General features: G+C 40.5%; 1 protein-coding gene across 1 annotated transcript in view; it reads left to right on the top strand.

Annotated features, from left to right (window-relative positions):
• The window catches only part of PRKAR2B (protein kinase cAMP-dependent type II regulatory subunit beta), a 149,918-nt gene that overhangs the window by 79,502 nt on the left and 49,134 nt on the right, over window positions 1-21,282 (top strand). Inside the window, exons 3-4 of the mRNA XM_088480212.1 lie at window positions 8,654-8,706; window positions 11,303-11,386. Coding sequence (XP_088336338.1) covers window positions 8,654-8,706; window positions 11,303-11,386 — 137 coding nt within the window. The remainder of the gene's footprint in view (window positions 1-8,653; window positions 8,707-11,302; window positions 11,387-21,282) is intronic.

Genomic DNA, 21,282 nt, shown 5'->3' with positions numbered 1-21,282 from the left:
ATGTACTGTGTGAGGCGCTGCAGAACCTTTGTGGCGCCATATAAATAAAGGATAATAATATTGGCATATATTTGCAAATTGCTAATACAAAAATAAAAACATGCCACAGGCACTAAATCTATAGAAATTAAAATTTGATGAGATCTGTAAAGCAGCTGTCAAGAGAGGGAAAATGTGATGTCCCCTAAGTCTAAGCATTCATGAGAACTATCACTAGAAATACTTATCCTTATATATTTAATCAATTGGAAAAAAAAACATAATTAAAAATAGAGAAAATATTACATCTCAGAGATAAGAACATTTTACTTGAAATATAACTTTAGTGCATTTAAAAAATATATATAATATATAAAAATCACTACTAAGCAGAATATTATATCATTTTGGTAGAGCAGTTTATGAATCAACATAAGAAACATGTTGTTCCAATTTTTGTGCAAATCTCCAAGGAGTGACCATAAACTATTTAGGACAATGCTAGTAAGATGTGGGCTCAGGAAATGTATCAGTCCATCCATAATTAGCTTTAAAAAAAAGTTAATAGAAGCTAATTATCACCATAATCACAGGTTATACACTCTCTCATTTTATCAAAAATGCAAAGATTTTGTATCCACCATCATCAAATGACGTCACACCAGATGAGTTAACAAACAACGCTAAAGTTTACGCATTTTTCTTTAATTGCTGATAAAATGATCATTTAACATCCTATGTGTATAAATGAAACATTAAAGAAACCCACAACCCCAAATCTCCTGTGACTAACTGTTTTTGTCTCAATGTCTTCTGTGTGTGAGGGTGTGCTGTAAAGAGTGATTTCAGCACTTCATATAAGTAAATCATCTGACATATAATGAAATCATCTGATGATAAAAAATGATGTAATCACAACGGAATGTAGTGACAGTTAGTATAAACTATGACTCCTCCCACCAGTGTCAGAGATGCATAGGTGAGAGTGAGGGGCAGTGACAGGGAGAAGTGGGGAGAAAGTGTTGAGGTGGGGTAGAGAGAAAAGGGGGCTGGGAGAGAGAAAAAGAGAGAGGTGGGCGAAAGTGTTGCAAGTGTTGCGGAGAGAGTTAGTAGGGGAGGGAGATGGAGAAAAAAAGAGGAGTGGAAGATGGAGACAGAAAGGAAAAAATAAACAAATAGATAAAAGCCAGGCGATGCTGTGCATTACAGCTAGTGTTGAACAAGCCTGTGCTATTTATTCAAGTAGTTAAACCAGAGGCCTGTGTATTATATGCAGCAGCTGTTTGGTTTTGGGTAGTGCCTATGGAGTTGTAGTTTAAATCTTTATCGAGCAAAGGTAACAGTCCCCTCCTACAACAAGATGTAATTCTGGCTGGACTGTGAATCAAATATATGATGGACATGATGTATAATTTGAGGTGGCTGCCTAAAAGTACAAGAATGTAAAACCCATTAAAATTAAAACATTCACATTCAATAATTCAATTCAATAATTGTTTGCACCAACCTTATGTCATTGATATCAGTCTAACATTGTTGAATAAGTCTGTCCCTTCTTGATGATGTGCTTCAGTTAATTTTTTAGCATTTACTGATTATTATTGAACTTGCAACAGCAATTATATAGGATTTAGGTCTATACTTTTAAATTGACCATTTGAAAACAATAAGTCTTCTACATCCATTCTCTTTAAGACCTGCTTGTTACCTTGATCCCACATCTGTAGAGCATGTCCAGAATATTACACCAATGTATATGGCAACTGATATATTGTTCTTATTGTGTAATGTGGTCGTCATTTTTTACTAGATATAATGGATAAAACTTCAAGTTTTAACTCACCTGGAAGGACATCATGGTATATTTTTGGAAGACTTATGATGGCTTAAGGGCATAGTTAACAATTATTGGGACAAGTCCTGATCATTCAAATTTCTTATCGCTGCATATTGTGGCAATAAGAAGTAAGTATCTGCAAAATGTACCAATACTCACTTGTACAGTTAGGGGCTCTGACAGGTCTGCTGATTGCACATGTGCGAGAGGACAGTATCGGGTAAAGGTGCATACACACAACACGATCTGTACCAACGACATGAAAGATATCTTTCAGTGAAGTCCTCCTGCCACATCTCTGAATAGGCAAAGTTGACGATATCGTCCAGATTGGCCTGCATGTATGGACGATCACAGATATCGTTATCGTTAATGCGGGAACGCGCATCGTTGGTCGTTCACTGAATAAAAATGACCGATATGAACAAGATATCATTGAACAATATTGTTTTGTTCATATCGTAACGATATATCATACTGAGTATACAATCGGGAAACCGGCTGCCTTAATACCGTCAGCCGGCTTCCCGACTGTCATATCCCGGCGAGTGTGAAATGCCGGGCGTCTATATCTATCTGTAATTTCCCCGATGCCGGGAGACAGCCGCCCGGCATCGCGATCGAAGGGATGCCGGGGCGCCGTGAGCGGACAGCCGCGGGGGGGGGGCAGGGTTAGGTTTAGGGCACCCGGGGGGGACTTAGGGTTAGGCTAGGGGGAGGGAGGGTTAGGGTTAGGCACCCCCGGGGAGGACTTAGGGTTAGGCTCCCCCCCGGGGGACTTAGGTTTAGGCAGCGGGGAAGGGGGGGTTAGGGTTAGGCACTTAGAGGGGGATTAGGGTTAGGCACTTGGGGGGGAGGTTAGGTTTAGGCACCCCTAAGGAGGGTTAGGGTCAGGGGGTTAGGTTAGTTTATACTTACCTTAGCGACGATCAGGATTTCCAGTGCTGTCAGACTTCCGCTGCCGGGAACTCTGCTTTTGTCGGTCAGGCGCTGCCGGGAATCGATTCCTCATACCGTGTGTATGCACCTTAAATGGCTAATGCCATCTAAAATCTTGTAAGTTTGGCCATTTAGCAGCACTCATAGAAACACACAGGGCTGTTTTGCGATCGAAAATGAGAGAACACAGCTGATATCTCTGATATTTGCTGCGGTCCCCAGTACATACAGTTAGCCCCAAAAAGTTTGTTTTGGGGGATATCCCACAATTTTTTTATATGCCCCTTAGGGAGTAATGGCTTCTGACTTGTTACCTTCTCTTTAATCTTCTTTATTAGTGAATTTCAGGTGGTGGCCCAATATGGATAGGTATTCACTGGGAAAGGCAGTATAAGGTGGCCACAGTCCTTAAGGTGAGCCAAATATGTATTCAATTTGACCACACACCTATACCAGATTGGACATACTCAGTTATTATTTACTATTATTATTATTTATTTATTAACAGTTTCTTATATAGCGCAACAAATTCCGTCGCGCTTTACAATTTGAATTAACATACTGGGTTGTAAAAGACATACATACATAAAAGACATACAGTCAGGGCCATAAATATTGGGACATTGACAGAATCTTCATATTTTGGCCTCTATTCACCACCACAATGGCTTTGAAATGAAACAAACAAGATGTGATTTAACTGCAGACTTTCAGATTTAATTGGAGGGTAATTACATGCAAATCAGGTGAACGGTGTAGGAATTACAACGGTTTCTATATATGCCTCCCACTTTTTAAGGGGCCAAAAGTAATGGGACAAACTAAACAATCCTAAATCTAACTTTCACTTTTTAATACTTTGTTGCAAATCCTTTGCAGGCAATTACAGCCTGAAGTCTGGAACGCATAGACATCACCAGACGCTGGGTTTCATCCCTGGTGATGCTCTGCCAGGCCTCTACTGCAAATGTCTTCATTTCCTGCTTGTTCTTGGGGCATTTTCCCTTCAGTTTTGTCTTCATCAAGTGAAATGCATGCTCAATCGGATTCAGGTCAGGGGATTGACTTGGCCATTGTATAACTTTTTAGCCCTAAAAAACTCTTTGTTTGCTTTTGCATTATGCTTTGGGTCATTGTTCATCTGCACTGTGAAGCGCCGTCCAATGAGTTCTGAAGTATTTCACTGAATATGAGCATATAATATTGCCCAAAACACTTCAGAATTCATTCTGCTGCTTTTGTCAGCAGTCACATCATCAATAAATACAAGGGAACCAGTTCCATTTGCAGCCATACATGCCCACGCCATGCTTCACTGATGAGGTGGTATGTTTTGGATCATGAGCAGTTCCTTTCCTTCTCTTCTCTTCCCATCACTCTGGTACAAGTTGATCTTTGTCTCATCTGTCCACAGGATGTTGTTCCAGAACTGTGATGGCTTTTTTAGATGTTGTTTGGCAAACTCTAATCTGGTCTTCCTGTTTTTGTGGCTCACCAATGGTTTCCATCTTGTGGTGAACCCTCTATATTCACTCTTGTGAAGTCTTCTCTTGATTGTTGACTTTGACACATATACATCTACCTCCTGGAGAGTGTTCTTGATTTGGCCAACTGTTGTGAAGAGGTTTTTCTTCACCAGGGAAATAATTCTTTTGTCATCCACCACAGTTGTTTTCCGTGGTCTTCTGGGTATTTTGGTGTTGCTGAGCTCTCCGGTGCGTTCTTTCTTTTTAAGAATGTTCCAAACAGTTGATTTGGCCACACCTAATGTTTTTGCTATCTCTCTGATGGGTTTGTTTTGATTCTTCAGCCTAATGATGGCTTGCTTCACTGATAGTGACAGCTCTTTGGATCTCATTTTGAGAGTTGATAGCAACTGATTCCAAATGCAAATGTCACACCTAGAATCAACTCCAGACCTTTTACCTGCTTAATTGATAATGAAATAACGAGGGAATAGCTCACACCTGTCCATGAAATAGCTTTTGAGTTAATAGTCCCATTACTTTTGGTCCCTTAAAAAGTGGGAGGCACATATTGAAACTGTTGTAATTCCTACACCGTTCACCCGATTTGGATGTAATTACCCTCAAATTAAATCTGAAAGTCTGCAGTTAAAGAAAATCTTGTTTGTTTTATTTCAAAACCATTGTGGTGGTGAATAGAGGCCAAAATCTGAAAATTCTGTCAATGTCCCAATATTTATGGACCTGACTGTACATAAGGGTAAGAGGGCCCTGCTCGCAAGCTTACAATCTTTACTTTATTTGTACAGCGCACACATATTTGGCAGCGCTTTACAGAGAGAATATTTCAGTCACTCACATCAGTCCCTGCCCCAGTGGAGCTTACAATCTATATTCCCGATTACACGGACAAACACACAGAAACTAGGGTTACTTTTTTTTTACAGAAGCCAATTAACCTACCAGTATGTTCTTAAAGTGTGGGAGGAAACTTGAGCACCTGGAGGAAACCCACGCAAACACAGGGATAACATACAAACTCCACACAGATGGACCATGACTGGGAATTAAACTCATTATCTCAGTGCTTTGAGGCAGTAATGCTAACCACTACACCATCCTTGTTGTCCTAATGTACTGTGCATGAGAGTGGGTTATACTTGTTCAAGTTATTCAAATCATATTTCAACTTCTTGAATAGAACACCTTCTGAGGTAACATTGATCATGCTTATCATGTCACCCCTAGGAATGGGAGGTAACCAGCTTCTGCACACTTTCAGGACAGGGAAAGTTATACACATTTGTTTAGAGGGCTAATACAATAAATACAAATCATAGTTTTAGTCATTAGTGTGGGTTATGTAACTCCAATAAAGGGGACTTTCTTCCAGTATTATTACATATTATGCCCATATTCAGAGCACTTTGTTTACTTGCGGTAATGGATTTCTTGTATTAAAGGATTGATGTGAGATGGAAGATTTTATAGCAGCATTAAAAAGCATGGAACCAAAGCAGGGGTTATAGTGTACACCTATTATCTTCAGTTACAGGAAAATCATCAGTAATTTAAGACTTCAATTATTTATAGGCATCTGAAAGCTGCTTTTGTTTTATATTTTATATCTGCAGTAAGATGGAACTTTAATGGCTGGCAGGCTTGTGATGACTGGTAGTCCCCTGTGCCCTCACTGGAATTACTTACTGTATTCTATATAGGTCACCAACATATATAGACATATTACTGATTTAAGAAAAATTCAAAAGTGAATTCACATAAGCATTTGTTAATTCTCTAGTGGAAAATGTTGTTTTTTTATTTTAAAAGAAACCTCTTTCTCAGCTGTAACATTTTTTTTTCTTTTTTACCATACTTTGTCCATATGAGACTGGTTTACTGGCAATTCTTTTTCTCCTAGTGTAGTTTGATAGAGCTAAACATTGCCCAGCCAGAGGTTAATTGTTGAATTGCCTGCTGACAGGAGAAAGGATCATGTATTATTCAGCAGTCTGACTCTCCCCACATGCTGTGACGGTACCAGGGTTTTTTTTTATAAAGATGCTTCGTGTTGATGAAAATCCAATTCTTTATGTGTTATATTGTATACCACTAAGGTTACTTCTGTATCCAATGTCTCATAGTACTATAAATACTAATAGTGGTGTAAAGTTCAGTACATAAATAACAATTTGTAAGCTGAACAATACATGTAAGAAATGTACAGATGTGTCCTCTGTCGTTGTTGTTGCTGCAGTTGCATTATAACAGCCCTTCTAGCTGCGCTTAGTCCTGGCCCGTTACTAATGCCGAGCCTCTTTTCGTGTGTCTTTTTCACCGCAAATGCGTTTTATTCGCAATGCTATGCAAATAAGATGCACAAACAAACTTTGCTGATTACAATGATATGAGACGTGTATGTTCTGTGTGCTACTGCGGTGTATATGTGTACGAAATGCTACATTACAGTGTAAGCGGCTGTTTTCCACACCATGTTCCGTTGTGACGATGATACAGACTCAGCCGCACACAGAACATACACATGCCACATATCATTTAATCAGCAAAGTCTGCTTCTGCGTCTTATTCGCATCGCATAGTGAATAAGACGCATTTGCGGCTAAAAAGACGCACGGCACAGCCAATTCAGGCGGGATCCGGTGACATTCACGCGCCCAGTGTAACGCGACTCATAACGCAGGGAGGATAGATAACAAAGGACATATCTCTATGCAAGCTGTAAATCATACAGTACATGGTCTTAAACATGCATCATGTAGAATCTGCATTCATAGACGGATTCATCTTGGCATTAACTGATGGATTGTGTAAGGACCCAACACCTAATATTGAGAAAATAAGGACCCTTTCAGACATTAATATATAAATAATTAGTTGCATCTGTTCTTTTCCTGTAATAGTACCTTAGAGTGTATAGTCAGGCTCTGGAGTCTGGAGAAAGGGGGATTCAGTTAATCATGGCGATACCCAGCAGAACATCGCGTGAAAATGAATTCTGCTCTAAACGTGCCCACACACTAGACAATTATCTGCATGATTTGCACGATTATGATGTATCGTAACGATAAATCGTTCAAATTTGTGCAAATCGTGCAGTTTCCACTGAGCAATAACGATCCGATGCGCGATCCCTCTGGTCGTTAATCATTTCTTCAGATCTTACCTACAGCAAGTAAGATCTGACAAACTCTTTAACGATGCACTGGAAATCGTTAAGGACGCACGATAGGTCCGTTAGTAGATCGTTTGTCAAAATTAATACTTTATGCATGATATCGTTTGTTCAGGACTGCCAGGGAGCTGCCGGGGAGTTCAGTTCGTTAACGGCATTGCATCGTTTGCGAGACGTTTAGTGTGTGGGCACCTTGAGAGGTACATGTTTTAAGCAATTTCAGTTATGCATTTTCATACCACCCTGATCGTGCTCTATCCTTGAATTAATATATCTGTTATCAGTATCTATTACCATTTTTACTATTAGTATGTTTATAAGGAGACTGCAACCAAGCACCGAATTGCTTCAGACTTTTGTGCACCCGCCATTCTCTATTTTCTATCCTGGAATTGTACTAGATAGAGCAGGGGTATTCAACATGCTGCCCTCCAGCTCTGCCACAGTTTTGCTATTAGAACATTCTAAAACTGTGGCATGGCATGCTTGGATGTGTAGTTCCACAACAGCTAGAGGGCCGCATTTGAATACCCCTGAGATAGAGATTTGTTTCAGAATGTCAGCTATCACCAAATAGGCTGGAAACACCCTTTTGTTATTAAATACAGTAATACACAACCTTTTATATTTTAACATACAGTTATGTATTAATTGATTTTTTGTTTAAAGGGAAATTGAAAAGTGGTTTATTTTTTTTGGTTTGTGCTAAAATTCCACAAAGTGATTAGTAAAGCTAGGAAAGGTGGAAATAATAGTATTTATCTTTACTACTAAAATCAAACTAGGTAACCACCTTAGGAAATTAACATGATTATGTTTTGCAGCATCTGTTCTACAATGTTTCATTTATATTATGTGGTACAGACACTCAAAGTGGGCATCTCAGTTCTTGCACATTCGTACGCACGGTTGTACACCATGGAAGGGCTTGTAGCGGCATTAGCTTATAGTCGCAGGCGCTACAGCGGAAAAAGATACTGAAATGGCTGCGACCAACTCAGAATCAACCTCCTTCTATTGTTTCTAAATCTAAAAATGTTTTCAATAGTCAATATCAGTGGATTTTTCACAAAAAGCCACAATATTTGCAGGTGATCCCTGACCACCTGCAAATATTACATGTATTTTTATATACTCTGAGAACAAGAACATTTACTCTAGGCAGCAATAACAGATTCTGTACTGTGCACAGCACAGAAAGTATACACTGATATAAGCCTGCGTACTTGTGTATTGCAGTGTGTGCAGAAGCATATAATCCAGATGAAGAAGATGATGAAACGGAAAAAAGGGTATGTACCTTTACCAATGATACTACCATAATGACCAGATCTATTTCATGATATTGAGATGTTTCATACACACTGCAAATATTTATTATTATACAATACAGTATATTATGAGAAAAACTAATAACCTTTTATTTTTTTCAGATTATGCAGAAATAAACAAAAAATCAAGTGTCTGTTTTTAATAATTTAATTTTTTGTATTTAAATACATTTGTTAACAAGTCCATGCTTTGGTAGTACAAATAGTATGCTATTGAAACGGTTGATAATGCCACGTATTGGTAGAATTATGCCCAGCTGATTGGTAAAATATTCTTGGACTGCCAGTTACAAACAGGAAAGCCTTTCATTTTGCATGATGTCCACATCTTTCCAGCTTTAAATAATTTATCTCCAAAGTGCAATCTTGTTTTGGCTGTTACACAGACCATCTATGATGATGTGAATGTAGATGCGTTGATTAGAAAACTGTGTTAAAGGTTTGCAATACAATGCATTATGTAGTCTGTAAGTGACCTGGGATGTAATTCTTAAAGAATGACACCTGGAGCTTTTGTCAGTATGTGCAGTGATGGACTTCAGTCCCACAAATGGTGGTACCTATGTCAGCCATGCCCATTTGTGCAATGATTATGCACAGAACATGCATCTTTTTTGTGACTACAAACCTTTATCAGATGATTGTATTGCTTCTCTATTTACATAGGGCCTGATTCAGCAAGGATCGCAGGTGCTATTACGCACGCCCTTGGCCGATTGTTTTGCACTGCGCATGCGTACGTATCGCAGTGCGCAAACTAGTCGCAGCAATGGAGACTGCCATTGAAGCGGCTTCGCAGACCCATCGCAGAGTGATTGACAGGAAGTGCCGTTTGTGGGTGGTGACGGGGGGGTTGTTGGGGAAACGCAGGCATGCCAGTGCTTTTTAACGCCATTGCATGGACGTGCTTAAATTATCCACTGCAAAACCATACACAGCCTGAGGCCTCATAGTGTGCGCTGAAGGTAGCAATTCCTGAGTGAGGTCTGACCTGCCTTTACTGCATATGGGTCTGATGTTACCAATTATTTCGCTATGTTGCCAAAGTATATGGACATGTGTGTAAGGGGAAGTGGGCGTCCTTATGTTAGGGAGCGATCGCAATGCGTTGCGTGCGTATTCGCAGAATAGCAATCATTGCTGAATCAGGCCCATATTCATGTTGTTGTATTATTTTGTTTTGCTATCACTGTATTAGGTAATAACCCTGCACATCTCACTTCTATTGATAATGGACTCAGACACCTATCTAGCGTAACTATCACCTACTGTATACATGAGCTAGTGCTATAGGTTGCCTGTGGCCTTCAAGCTTTTGTGAGCTGAATGTCCCAATGTGCTCTAACTGACGGTGAAACTGATGAGTTAATAGACCCCTTTGTCACAGATGATTGAACAAGCATTGGTCAGTTGATATCCAACAATACTTTCCCCACTCACTTCAATCTCCATGCTTGGAGACCACTGAGAATCTCAATGAATTAGTTGAGGAGTAGCATGAATAAAAGTTATAGGAGATGGATGTTCTAATTTAAACAACCATTTCAGATCTTGCATGAAATACATACCACTCCATTCAAGTAGAGATGGCTATTGCCTTATTTTGCTGTATATGGTAAGTCACTCCTGATCTATAGTAATAAAACGAAAGTATTATGTGCATTTGAACAAAATGGAGGTGAAGCCTTGAGGCTCAGGAACAATCAATGGGATGATTAATGAAAGTGTTAAAAATGATTTTGCATAAAAAGATGAGAATGAAAAAAAATATCTATATAATGGAAGGATAGTGATGGGTATATGGTATCAAGCATATAATGGTAATACAAAAGTGACAATTAATATGAATAATTAACAAGGTAGCCACCTAATCAAATCAAATAAAATAAAAAATTACTAAGATGTAATCCACAATGTATTATGTATCAAGGTCATACATTTCTTTTTAAATCAATATATTCTAATAAAGTGCAGGACTATGTGGTACTAATGTCTTTTTTTAAATTAAAGTGTAAATGTTTCAAACGTTTTCCTTTTTTTCAAATATGTAATGTGTTTCTCTAAGGCAGGGCTGGGGAACCTCAGGCCGGGGGTCGTATAAGGCCCACGGAATCATTTGGTCTGGCCCTCTGAGCTTTTTTCAGCTAGCCTCATCTGTCTAGCAGGGTGCCTAGAATGGAATCCTGCAGCCAGAATCTATAAAGCAGTGCCGCCTGGAACGTCCTTAGGATGCTTCAGACGTTCACACTGCTGCCCTTACAGCTCCCTGGAGCATCCTCAGGATACTCCGGGCATTGCTGTAATCACCTGCGAATGTGACCCCACCCCCATGTGATGTCACACAGAGGGGAGTGGCCTGAACCAGGCCAACGAATAATGTTATATATCAAAATGGCTCATGGCAGAAAAAAGGTTCCCCACCCCTGCTCTAAGGACTTGATCATACAGCTAGCTGACTGTCCTACTAAGAGAAATAGTTACATTCTATTGGAAAGTAATGTGTATATGTCTACTGCATTTGTGTTTATACATACTCACTGTCATCTTGTTTATTCAGATTATCAACCCAAAAACAGATGATCAACGAAATAGATTACAAGAAGCTTGCAAGGATATCCTCTTGTTCAAGAGCTTAGATCAAGTAAGTACAGCTACTATCTCCTAAAAATAGGTAGTTAAGGCATTTGTGTTTCACTGTACTTTAAAATAAACAATATGTAGAGACTTGTGTTCTTTGTCAAATTAAAAAGAGGAAAAAAAATACCAGATGTACCATAAAAAACAATATTGATAAATCGCATAAAGCCTTAATTATGTTGAAGGGAAATGTTAGCTTGCAGCTCCCATAGTTACAGTGTCATCCATGGCCCAAGGCTATGAGGCAGCAATGCTAACCACTGTGTCTGTGTACACTATTGGCTAAAGCTATGTAAAAGATATTATGATCAGAAGGTTGATGTCACTTATAGTACCCTACTTGCCAGGCTACAGCCATGTTATTGGTTGATTCAGTTTAAATAACCCTGTTTAATATGTTAGTCTCTCACTAGTGATTGTTGATGTCACTTGAAATGACTGCACACATCATACAGTATTGTTTAAAATTTAAAGGGCTGCTAATCAACAACAGATCCAGAAGATGTTTGAATCCACCACTTGGTACCTTGTCAGACAGGTCTCATGATTATTTATGCTTCAGTTTGCAGTACATTTTTTCTTTCTCTTTTTAAGCGCCTTATTACTTTAGATATCTAGTTAATGGAAACATATGCTTTAAGCTAAGACCCTTTGTCTTGTCTCCCCTCTTCCCCACCCTTTTCCCCCTCTGTTGCCTACATCTTTCTATATTTTTTTTATTATTTCTCTTTCATCCACTAGGGGACACTGGAGGTGCTTACGCTGGGTATAGAGGCGTGGATAACTGGAGCTGCGCATTATCATCGCCTCTGGCGTTCTTATATCTCGTGGTGTTCCAGTGGGGATCTTCCCTCTAGGACTTTCGGTGTCCTGGTTTCTGTTTTTTTTTTCTTCAGACTGGTCTGGATTCTGGCCTTCGTCTTGGAACTTTAAAGGTGCAGGTTTCTGCCCTTTCCATTTTCTTTCAACGGCAATTGGCCCTCATTCCTGAGGTGCAGACGTTTCTTCAGGGAGTCTTGCGTTTGCAGCCTCCTTTTTTGTACCTCCGATAGCTCCCTGGGTCTTGAACTTGGTGCTTCTGTTTCTTCAGTCGTCCATGTTTGAACCTTTGGAAGAGGTTGATATTCAGTACTTGTCTTGGAAGACGTCTTCCTCCTGGCTCTAGCATCGGCTCGTAGAGTTTCTGAATTGAGTGCTCTGTCCTATAAGCCACCTTACCTTCTGTTTCATGCTGATAGGGTGGAACTCCAGACGGTAGCCGCCTTCCTTCCCAAGGTAGTGTCGGCTTTTCATATTAATCAGCCTATTGTGGTACCATCTTGGGTGGAGGACTCTGGTGGTTCTTCTACCTTGGATGTGGTTGAAGCTCTCCGCATCTATGTTGACAGGACTGCTGCCCTCCGTAAGTCTGAGTCATTTTTTGTCCTCTATGATGCGGTTCAGAGGGGTTGACCAGCGTCTAAGCAGACTTTGGCACGTTGGATCCAGCTGACATTCATCAGGCTTAGGTTAATGCCGACCGCCGGCCTCCTTCGTCCATTTCGGCTCATCCAACACGTTCTGTGGGTGCATCATGGGCGGCCGGTAGGGGAGCCTCCACGTCACAATTGTGCCGTGCGGCCACTTGGTCTTCAGTTCACACGTTTGTCAAGTTTTACAAATTTGATACGTTCGCTATTTCGGCATACCGTTTTGGCCGCCTAGTTCTGCAGGTGCTGCAGAGCGCTCCCGCCCGTGGGGAAAACTTTGGGACGTCCCCAGCGTAAGCACCTCCAGTGTCCCCTAGTGGATGAAAGAGAAAATGGGATTTTGGTACCTACCGGTAAATCCTTTTCTCTGATTCCACAGGGGACACTGGACGCCCACCTCAGCGCTCTTCGCCTGCCTGTTCGGTTTGTTCCGTATGTTGTATGTTTTGATTATTGTGTGTTCTTCTCTCCCTTTTACTCAGCTTGTTCTCCATCTCCTCTCGGTCTTCATTTTCTAAACTGAGGGCTGATGGGGCATAGAGGGGGAGGAGCTTCACACTTCTAGATTATTTTAAAGTGCCAGCTCCAGTTATCCACGCCTCTATACCCAGCGTAAGCACCTCCAGTGTCCCCTGTGGAATCAGAGAAAAGGATTTACCGGTAGGTACCAAAATCCCATTTTTTTGATGTTGATGCTGGTATTGGTTTGTGTTATACGGGTCGTTAAAACTTGTGTCTCACATACACAGTATTGCTTCCCCATATCATAATCCTGTGTTATGCTTCAGCCCATGCTACTGCAGGATCACCATAGTATTTTCTTCTTGTTGTGACTTCTGCCTTATGGACCACAAAGACTTTTTTACTGGTACATGAATGTGCCATGCGGAGTACTTTTGCCATTTATCTGCTTCTTGAGTCATTCTTATGTTTGTACGCTGTGTTATTCTTGCATTGTTTACCTGTTGATGACTAATTGTATGGTCCCAATGTCAATACTTTCTATTTTGTACTATTGAAAAATTTATAAAATGTTAAAGAAAAAAAAAGGCTGCTAATTGGTACAATATAGTGAAAATAACAAATACAAAATCAGTTTTAATTAGGGGTGAGCGGGTTCGGATTTCTGAAATCCGAACCCCCCCGAGTCCCCCCGATCCGAGGCCGATCCGAGTCAGGCTCGTCTTTTCCCGCCTGACTCGGATCTGACGTCGAGGCAAAACGTCATCATCCCGCCTTCCGGGTCTCGCGGGTTTTGGATCCTATATAAGGTACCCGCGTCGGCGCCATTTTCTCACTCGGCTGTGGACAGTGAAGAGGGAGGGTGGGAGTTAGGGCTGGCTGGGCTGTGTAGTGTAGTGTAGTGCAGAGTAGTGTTGTGTTGTGCTGTGCTGTGCTGCTGTTGTCCACTACTTCAAAGTCCATAGGGACTGGCTGTGTTGTGCTGTGCTGCTGTTGTTAATAGGGGCTGTGTCCACTACTTCAAAGTCCATAGGGGCTGGGTGGACTGTGTTGTGCAGTCAGTTCTCCATAGGGGCTGTTTCCACTCCAAAGTCCTGTGCAGTGTCCCAGTCCTAAAGGGGTGCTGTAGTGTTGTCCAGGGGGTGCTCTGTCCATCAGGGGTGCTCCCCCCAAGTGCTAAAAAAATATTTTTTCTGTGTTTGTGAATTGTGTGCGCAGTAGCCGCACGTGCATCAACAAAGTAGTGCCAAGCGTGCGCCTGTGTCATAAGTAAAGGGCCGGCTGGCTGGACCGTTAAAGGGTGCTGTAACCCCCAAAGTACACTCCAAACCAAATAACAAAATATTTTTTCTGTGTTTGTGAATTGTGTGCGCAGTAGCCGCACGTGCATCAACAAAGTAGTGCCAAGCGTGCGCCTGTGTCATAAGTAAAGGGCCAGCTGGCTTGACCGTTAAAGGGTGCTGTAACCCCCAAAGTACACTCCAGTCCAAACCAAAAAAATATATATTTTCTGTGTTTGTGACTTGTGTGCACTGTGGCTGCACGTGCATCAACAAAGGAGCAGCGCCAAGCGTGCGCCTGTGTCCCATAAGTAAAGAGCCGGCTGGCTCATTTCTTAAAGGGTGGTGTAACCCACAAAGTGCACTACTCTCCAGCAAAAATAAAAAAATATTTTCTGTGTTTGTGTGCGCTTTAGCCGCACGTATATATCAATATAACATAAATGGACGACCAAACTTTCTCTGATAAAAATAAAATAGGGAAAGATCAAGAACCACTTCCTCCTAGTGCTGTTGCTGCTGCTGGGAGTTGTTCATCCAATGTGTGCATATAACTATATGGATGCCCTGTTTCGTCCTCACTAGTTTACATTTAAGACAAACCCAACCAAAAATGGCCGCCGCCACATCTGAGGACATAGAAGCCAAGCTTCTATGTTACCTCTGATGTGAGCAAACGGAGGGTGGTGCGGCGTTCTGTGCTGCCGCGTGTATGGTCACATCACCTGACACCCAGGCAGACGCTGGTAACAACAATCATATTCAACTCCCGCCCCCACACACGCGGCGCGCACGACCCGGAAGTGATTAAACCGGAAGTGCGGCGCCGCTTCACATGGGGACTGATGATCAAAGAGGATGCCTATAAAAGATGGATTGCACACTAGGAACATCACTTGCCCTTGATAAAGTCTCTGGAAGAGATGAAACGCGTTGGGACATATATATTAGCATATGTACTTTTAACTTTAATCCCTGTTTGAAGGGTATTTTGCCATTTTTTCTATTTTGTACCATTTCAATACTGTTCAATAAAACAGTGTTGTATTATCTGACGATCAGTCATTTATAGTACCATAGCCTCCCCCTGCATACTCACACACAGGGATTGCGGATACAGATTGACACAGGACCAGCAGACTTCATGGTCAGGTAAGCAAACATTCCATACCTAAAGTCACTGCAATTCTAGTGTCGCATGTCTCTCTGATACTACGTTCCTTTCCTGAGGTGGAGAGTGCAGTGGAGGAGAGGAGTTCACGTTCTCACCATACCCTGGTTAAAGGTCTTTTTTTGCATACAAATACCTGCCTACAGTTTTTGCCTATCTGCAATTAGCTTAATGCTATAAGAATTTTTGAATATTCTGCCAACAGCTTTTGCCCACCTGATACGCATATTACTTGTTGATTGTTATATTACATTCATTGGAGAGACATATCCTGACTACATCATATTGGTATTCATGCCAAACTTGAACTCCAGATGTATAAAATTCTAGTCCTGAAAATCCAGCCTCAAGTTATTGCCCACCAGCTTGATAACATAAGCAGACTGTGTTTTATATATATATATATATATATATATATATATACACATATATATTAGAGAGCTGTCTTTCTGCTTAGACACCTCCCACCAAATCAATCCATTTTGAACACACAGCCCCAAGTTTTTGCTAACCAGTCTTTGTACGAAGCACTGACATATATATTATACATGACTACAGAAAGTCAATTAACTTTATACAGTAGACCAATTACCACAGAGCGCTTTATCTTATTATTGTTTGCATCATCCCAGAGAGGAAGTAGGAACACCACCACTTTTACTAAACAATTGACCCTCCAACAGTCCCTAGCGATGAGGATGAAGTACGACAGCAGTCATCCTGAAGCAAAACGTATAACTGAGGCCTTGACTGCTATGTTGGTGTTAGACGTGGGTCCGGTATCCGCCATTAGTGCAGTGGGATTTAGACAATTGATGGAGGTAGTGTGTCCCCGGTTCCAAATCCCGTCTAGATTCCACCTGCATCCTCAAAGCAGCAGCGACAAGCATGCGTCTGTCTGTTAAAGGGTGGTGTAACCCTCAAAGTGCGCTCCACAAACAATAAAAAATTATTATTTTTTTTTTCTGTCTTTGTGAAATGTGTGGGCTGTAGCCGCACCTGCATCCTTAAAGCAGCAGCGACAAGCGTGCGTCTGTCTGTTAAAGGGTGGTGTAACCCTCAAAGTGCGCTCCACAAACAATAAAAATATTCTTTTTTTTTCTGTCTTTGTGAAATGTGTGGGCTGTAGCCGCACCTGCATCCTTAAAGCAGCAGCGACAAGCGTGCGTCTGTCTGTTAAAGGGTGGTGACACCCTCAAAGTGCGCTCCACAAACAATAAAAATATTCTTCCTTTTTTTTCTGTCTTTGTGAAATGTGTGGGCTGTAGCCGTACCTGCATCCTTAAAGCAGCAGCGACAAGCGTGCGTCTGTCTGTTAAAGGATTACATCGGTGACAGCATCCAAGTAGGCATGTCAGACAGTCCGTACCTGTACTGGCAAGGAAAAAGAAGCTATTTGGAGGTCCCTGTACAAACTGGCTCTATTTTACCTGAGTTGCCCCCCCTCCAGTGTGTACTCCGAAAGAGTGTTTAGTGCGGCCGGGAACCTTGTCAGCAAAAGGCGTAGGAGGTTGCTTCCACAAAATGTGGAGAAGATGATGTTCATAAAATGAATTATCAACTCTTCCAGGGAGACCAGCCTCCAGAACGTACAGAGGGACCTGTGGTTGTGGATTCCAGCGGGGACGAATTAATACTCTGTGAGGATGAGGATGTACACAACACTGAAGAGGGTGAAGAATCGGAGGATGAGGACGACATCTTGCCTCCGTAGAGACAGTTTGTGCAGGGACAGATTAATTGCCAGCTTGTTTTGTGGGGGCCCAAACGAACCAATCATTTCAGCCACAGTTGTGTGGCAGACCCTGGCGCTGAAATGTTTGGTTTGTTAAAGTGTGCATGCCCTGTTTATACAACATAAGGGTGGGTGGGAGGACAATTCCATCTTGCACCTCTTTTTTTTCTTTGAATTATGTACTGTTTGGGGCCTAGTTTTTCAAACTGCCATCCTGTCTGCCACTGCAGTGTCACTCCTAGATGGACCACGTGTTTGTGCCGCCCACTCGTATCTCTTAGCATAGTCATCCAGCTACCTCGGTGCAACCTTTTGGATATAAAAACACTATTGTGAGGTGTTCAGAATAGACTGGAAATGAGTGGAAATTAAGGTTATTGAGGTTAATAATAGCATAGGAGCAGAAAAACACACAAATTCTGTGATTTTAGCTGTTTTTATGCTTTTTTTAAAAAAAAATACAGATCCAAAACACAAAACCCAGAACCCAAAACACGGAAGGGTGGTTTTGGCAAAACCAGTCCAGATCCAAAACACGAAGAAAGATCCAGATCCAAAACCAAAACACAAAACACGAAAAGTGGCCGGTGCACACCCCTAGTTTTAATACACCTTTTAGGTGTCTTATAATTCCTTGTGCATTTAAAGATACTTTATTTTTTCACTTCAAACTATTTTCACAGTTAATGCATAGGAAACATCTGTAAGTAACAAATCAAAAAGTTATTTTAGGAATTGGCGTGGAAGATTTGGAATAAGATGAGTTACAGCTTATTATGTCAAGAGAATATTGCTTGTGTTCAGTGTTACATGGCATAATTTGAAGACATTAACTTTGGCAGTCTCAAAGACACAAAGGATATGAAGACTAAACATGAAAATACAAGATGGCTGCCTCACCTTCTACAGGCTGCTGAACATTTCAATAAAATTGCTAATTTTGAATACATTAGAGTCATCCTAAAAATTCAAGAATTTGCCTTCTATGCCGAAATCTGTCCAAAATGAAAAGATGGCATTCTTGCACTGAGAGTCACATACAGTACGATTGAAACTTCTTCTATTGCATTAAATATCAAAGAGCAAGATACTGTGGAAACAAACTATCTCTGGTTCCATCCAACCTCTCCCATAGATCTCATTCACCTCTGATCTCTGACCAGCAAATAACATGTTTCCCAAAGCCTGCTTTGTTTTGGCTTAACTTGTGTTAATATTCCCTGTTTAAGAATGGATCATACACAGACTTGATTAATCAAAAAAATTGTATTATGCCCCTCTTATCACTAACTAGAGTTGTCATAGTCTTAACTAACTGGCACACCTTATATCAGTTTCTGGTATGCTACTAATTGGCTGCCGCTTGCAAGGTACTACTGGTTACTCCAGGAGATGGCAACCCTAACCTGCTCTTGAAATATGTCATCATTTCATCAGTGTCAACATATTAACTGCCGTTAAATGTTGACATATCATACCACTCACATATATATATTCTTTTTTTTTTTTTTAAATGTGTTTATTGAAGTCATCAAAGGAATCATAATACATATACAAATGTATCACAAAAATATATTATAGTCATAACATAAATACATGTTATTTATGGTTTTAGAAAAAATAACTTCACCACAATTTTCTCTTTTTACCATTCCATAAAAAAATAATCAAGAAATTATTGTTGTGGCTTCAACCATAATAAAAATAATATAAAATAAGATAAGAAACGGGTAGTAGGGGGAAAAAGAAAAGGGAAAGAGAAAAAAAACAAAAAACAATGAGGAGGGGATATGATGGGAAGGGGGGTATGAGCCATGTCATATATATATTCTGATATTCTGCGTTTTTTTCTCAATAGAGTGGTCAGTGGTGCTGTATTAGGGTGCTCAAATAAGGGTCACCATACAGCTTGTTCAAGTTAAAACAAACAAAATGATTGGCAATGTATTTGCCAATTACTATTCTCAACTATAAAACTTGACATCTGATATATCTATTCCTCATCCTTCATCTTCCACTATTGCTTCTTTTCTGTCTGACATTGGTCTACTTTCCTTGACGGATGATCAATTACTGGAATTGAATGTTCCATGGTCCCAGACAGAGGTAGCAGCGGTAATTTGTTCACTCCCGCATGGGAAAGCTCCTGGCCCTGAAGGATTTATTAATAATGACATTTATATAACTTTTTCTGACTATTTAACCCCCATTTTGATGTCAGTGTTTAATGCTGTGTCTGATTTAGGTTTATTTCCTACAGAGATGTTAGAGACCCAGCTAGTGACCTTGCCCAAACCTGGAAAAGACCCTGCCTTCTGCCAAAATTACCATCCTATTACCCATCTAAATGGAGATGTGAAATTATACGCTAAATTGATTGCAAATTGTCTTTCTCCTATCCTCCCTTCCCTAATACACCTCATTGGGGCAGCATAGATGGTGTAAATGGTTAGCGTTACTGCCTCACAGCACTAACTGTGTGGAGTTTGTATATTCTCCCTGTGCTTGCGTGGGTTTCCTCTGGGTGCTCCGGTTTCCTCCCACACTCCAAAAATATACTGGTAGGTTAATTGGGTCTCAACAAAAAAAAAATTACCCCCATAGTGTAAGTGTGTGAGCATGTGGCAGGGAATATAGATTGTAAGCTCCACTGGGGCAGGGACTGATGTGAATGGTAAGATATTCTCTGTAAAGCGCTGCGGAATATGTGTGCGCTATATAAATAACTGGTAATAAATAATAATAAATAATAATTTAAGTAGGTTTTGAGTTTTACAATATTTAATCACATTGATTATAGTAACTCTTCCAATTCTGGAGTGTTCTTTCTCTCTTGATGCTGAAAAAACATTTGATCGCCTAAATTGGTCATATATGCAAGCAGTTCTTTCCAAATTTGGGTTTGTAGATCGCATTATAACATCTATTTTAGCTTTGTATAGTTTTCCATCAGCACAGGTTTTTAGCAATGGTTTTTTGACAGACACATTGTCTATCTCTAACTGTACGCGACAGGGGTGTCCCCTTTCCCTTTTGATACTGTATTTGTTTTAGCCATTGAACCCCTTGCTGCTAAATTGTGGACAGATGCTGCTTTCACCGGAATTAAAATTGGGTATATGTCCCATAAGCTTTGTCTTTTTGCAGCCGACATTCTCCTTTTGTTACAGACCTCGAACTCTCACTACCCCGTCTCCAATCGTTGTTTGATGCATACAGTGCTGCTTCTTACTATAGGTTAAATACGACCAAGACTGATGCTTTACCTATTAATTGTTGTTGCTTCTTTTCGCTCTACTTTTCAATATAATTGGCGTACTTCCTCTATTCATTATCTTGGCACATCTATTCCTCCCTCTTCTAAATCGGTTTTTGATGTTAACATTCCTGCCATAATTGCCTTTCTTATGATATCTCTTGGTTAGGTTGTTTGGCTGCTTTTAAGATGTCTTATTACTAAAATTCATGTATTTATTTTGCACGATCCCCTTTATTTTTCCTGGTAAACATCTAGATAAATGCCGTTCTCTTTTATCCCGCTACCTTTGGAAGAACCATCCACGGAAATGAGCACAATCACAAAAATTATTCTCCCAAAGGAACATGGAGGTTTAGCTTTACCAGACTTAATTTTGTATCAAGAAGCTTGCTTATTGGTTCCTCTCCAGGAATAGTTTCGTCATCCTTCTACCTGTTGGGTGTCTTTAGAACAAAATAGTTGTCCGGGATTTCTCTTAACAGATTTACTGAACTCCCAAATCTATACATCCAGCCATTTCCTTT

Source organism: Taudactylus pleione, unplaced genomic scaffold (assembly GCF_031769625.1).
Source record: "Taudactylus pleione unplaced genomic scaffold, aTauple2 ptg000251l, whole genome shotgun sequence".
In the NCBI taxonomy this organism is placed as follows: domain Eukaryota; kingdom Metazoa; phylum Chordata; class Amphibia; order Anura; family Myobatrachidae; genus Taudactylus; species Taudactylus pleione.
This window is presented reverse-complemented; position numbering and strand designations above follow the sequence as displayed.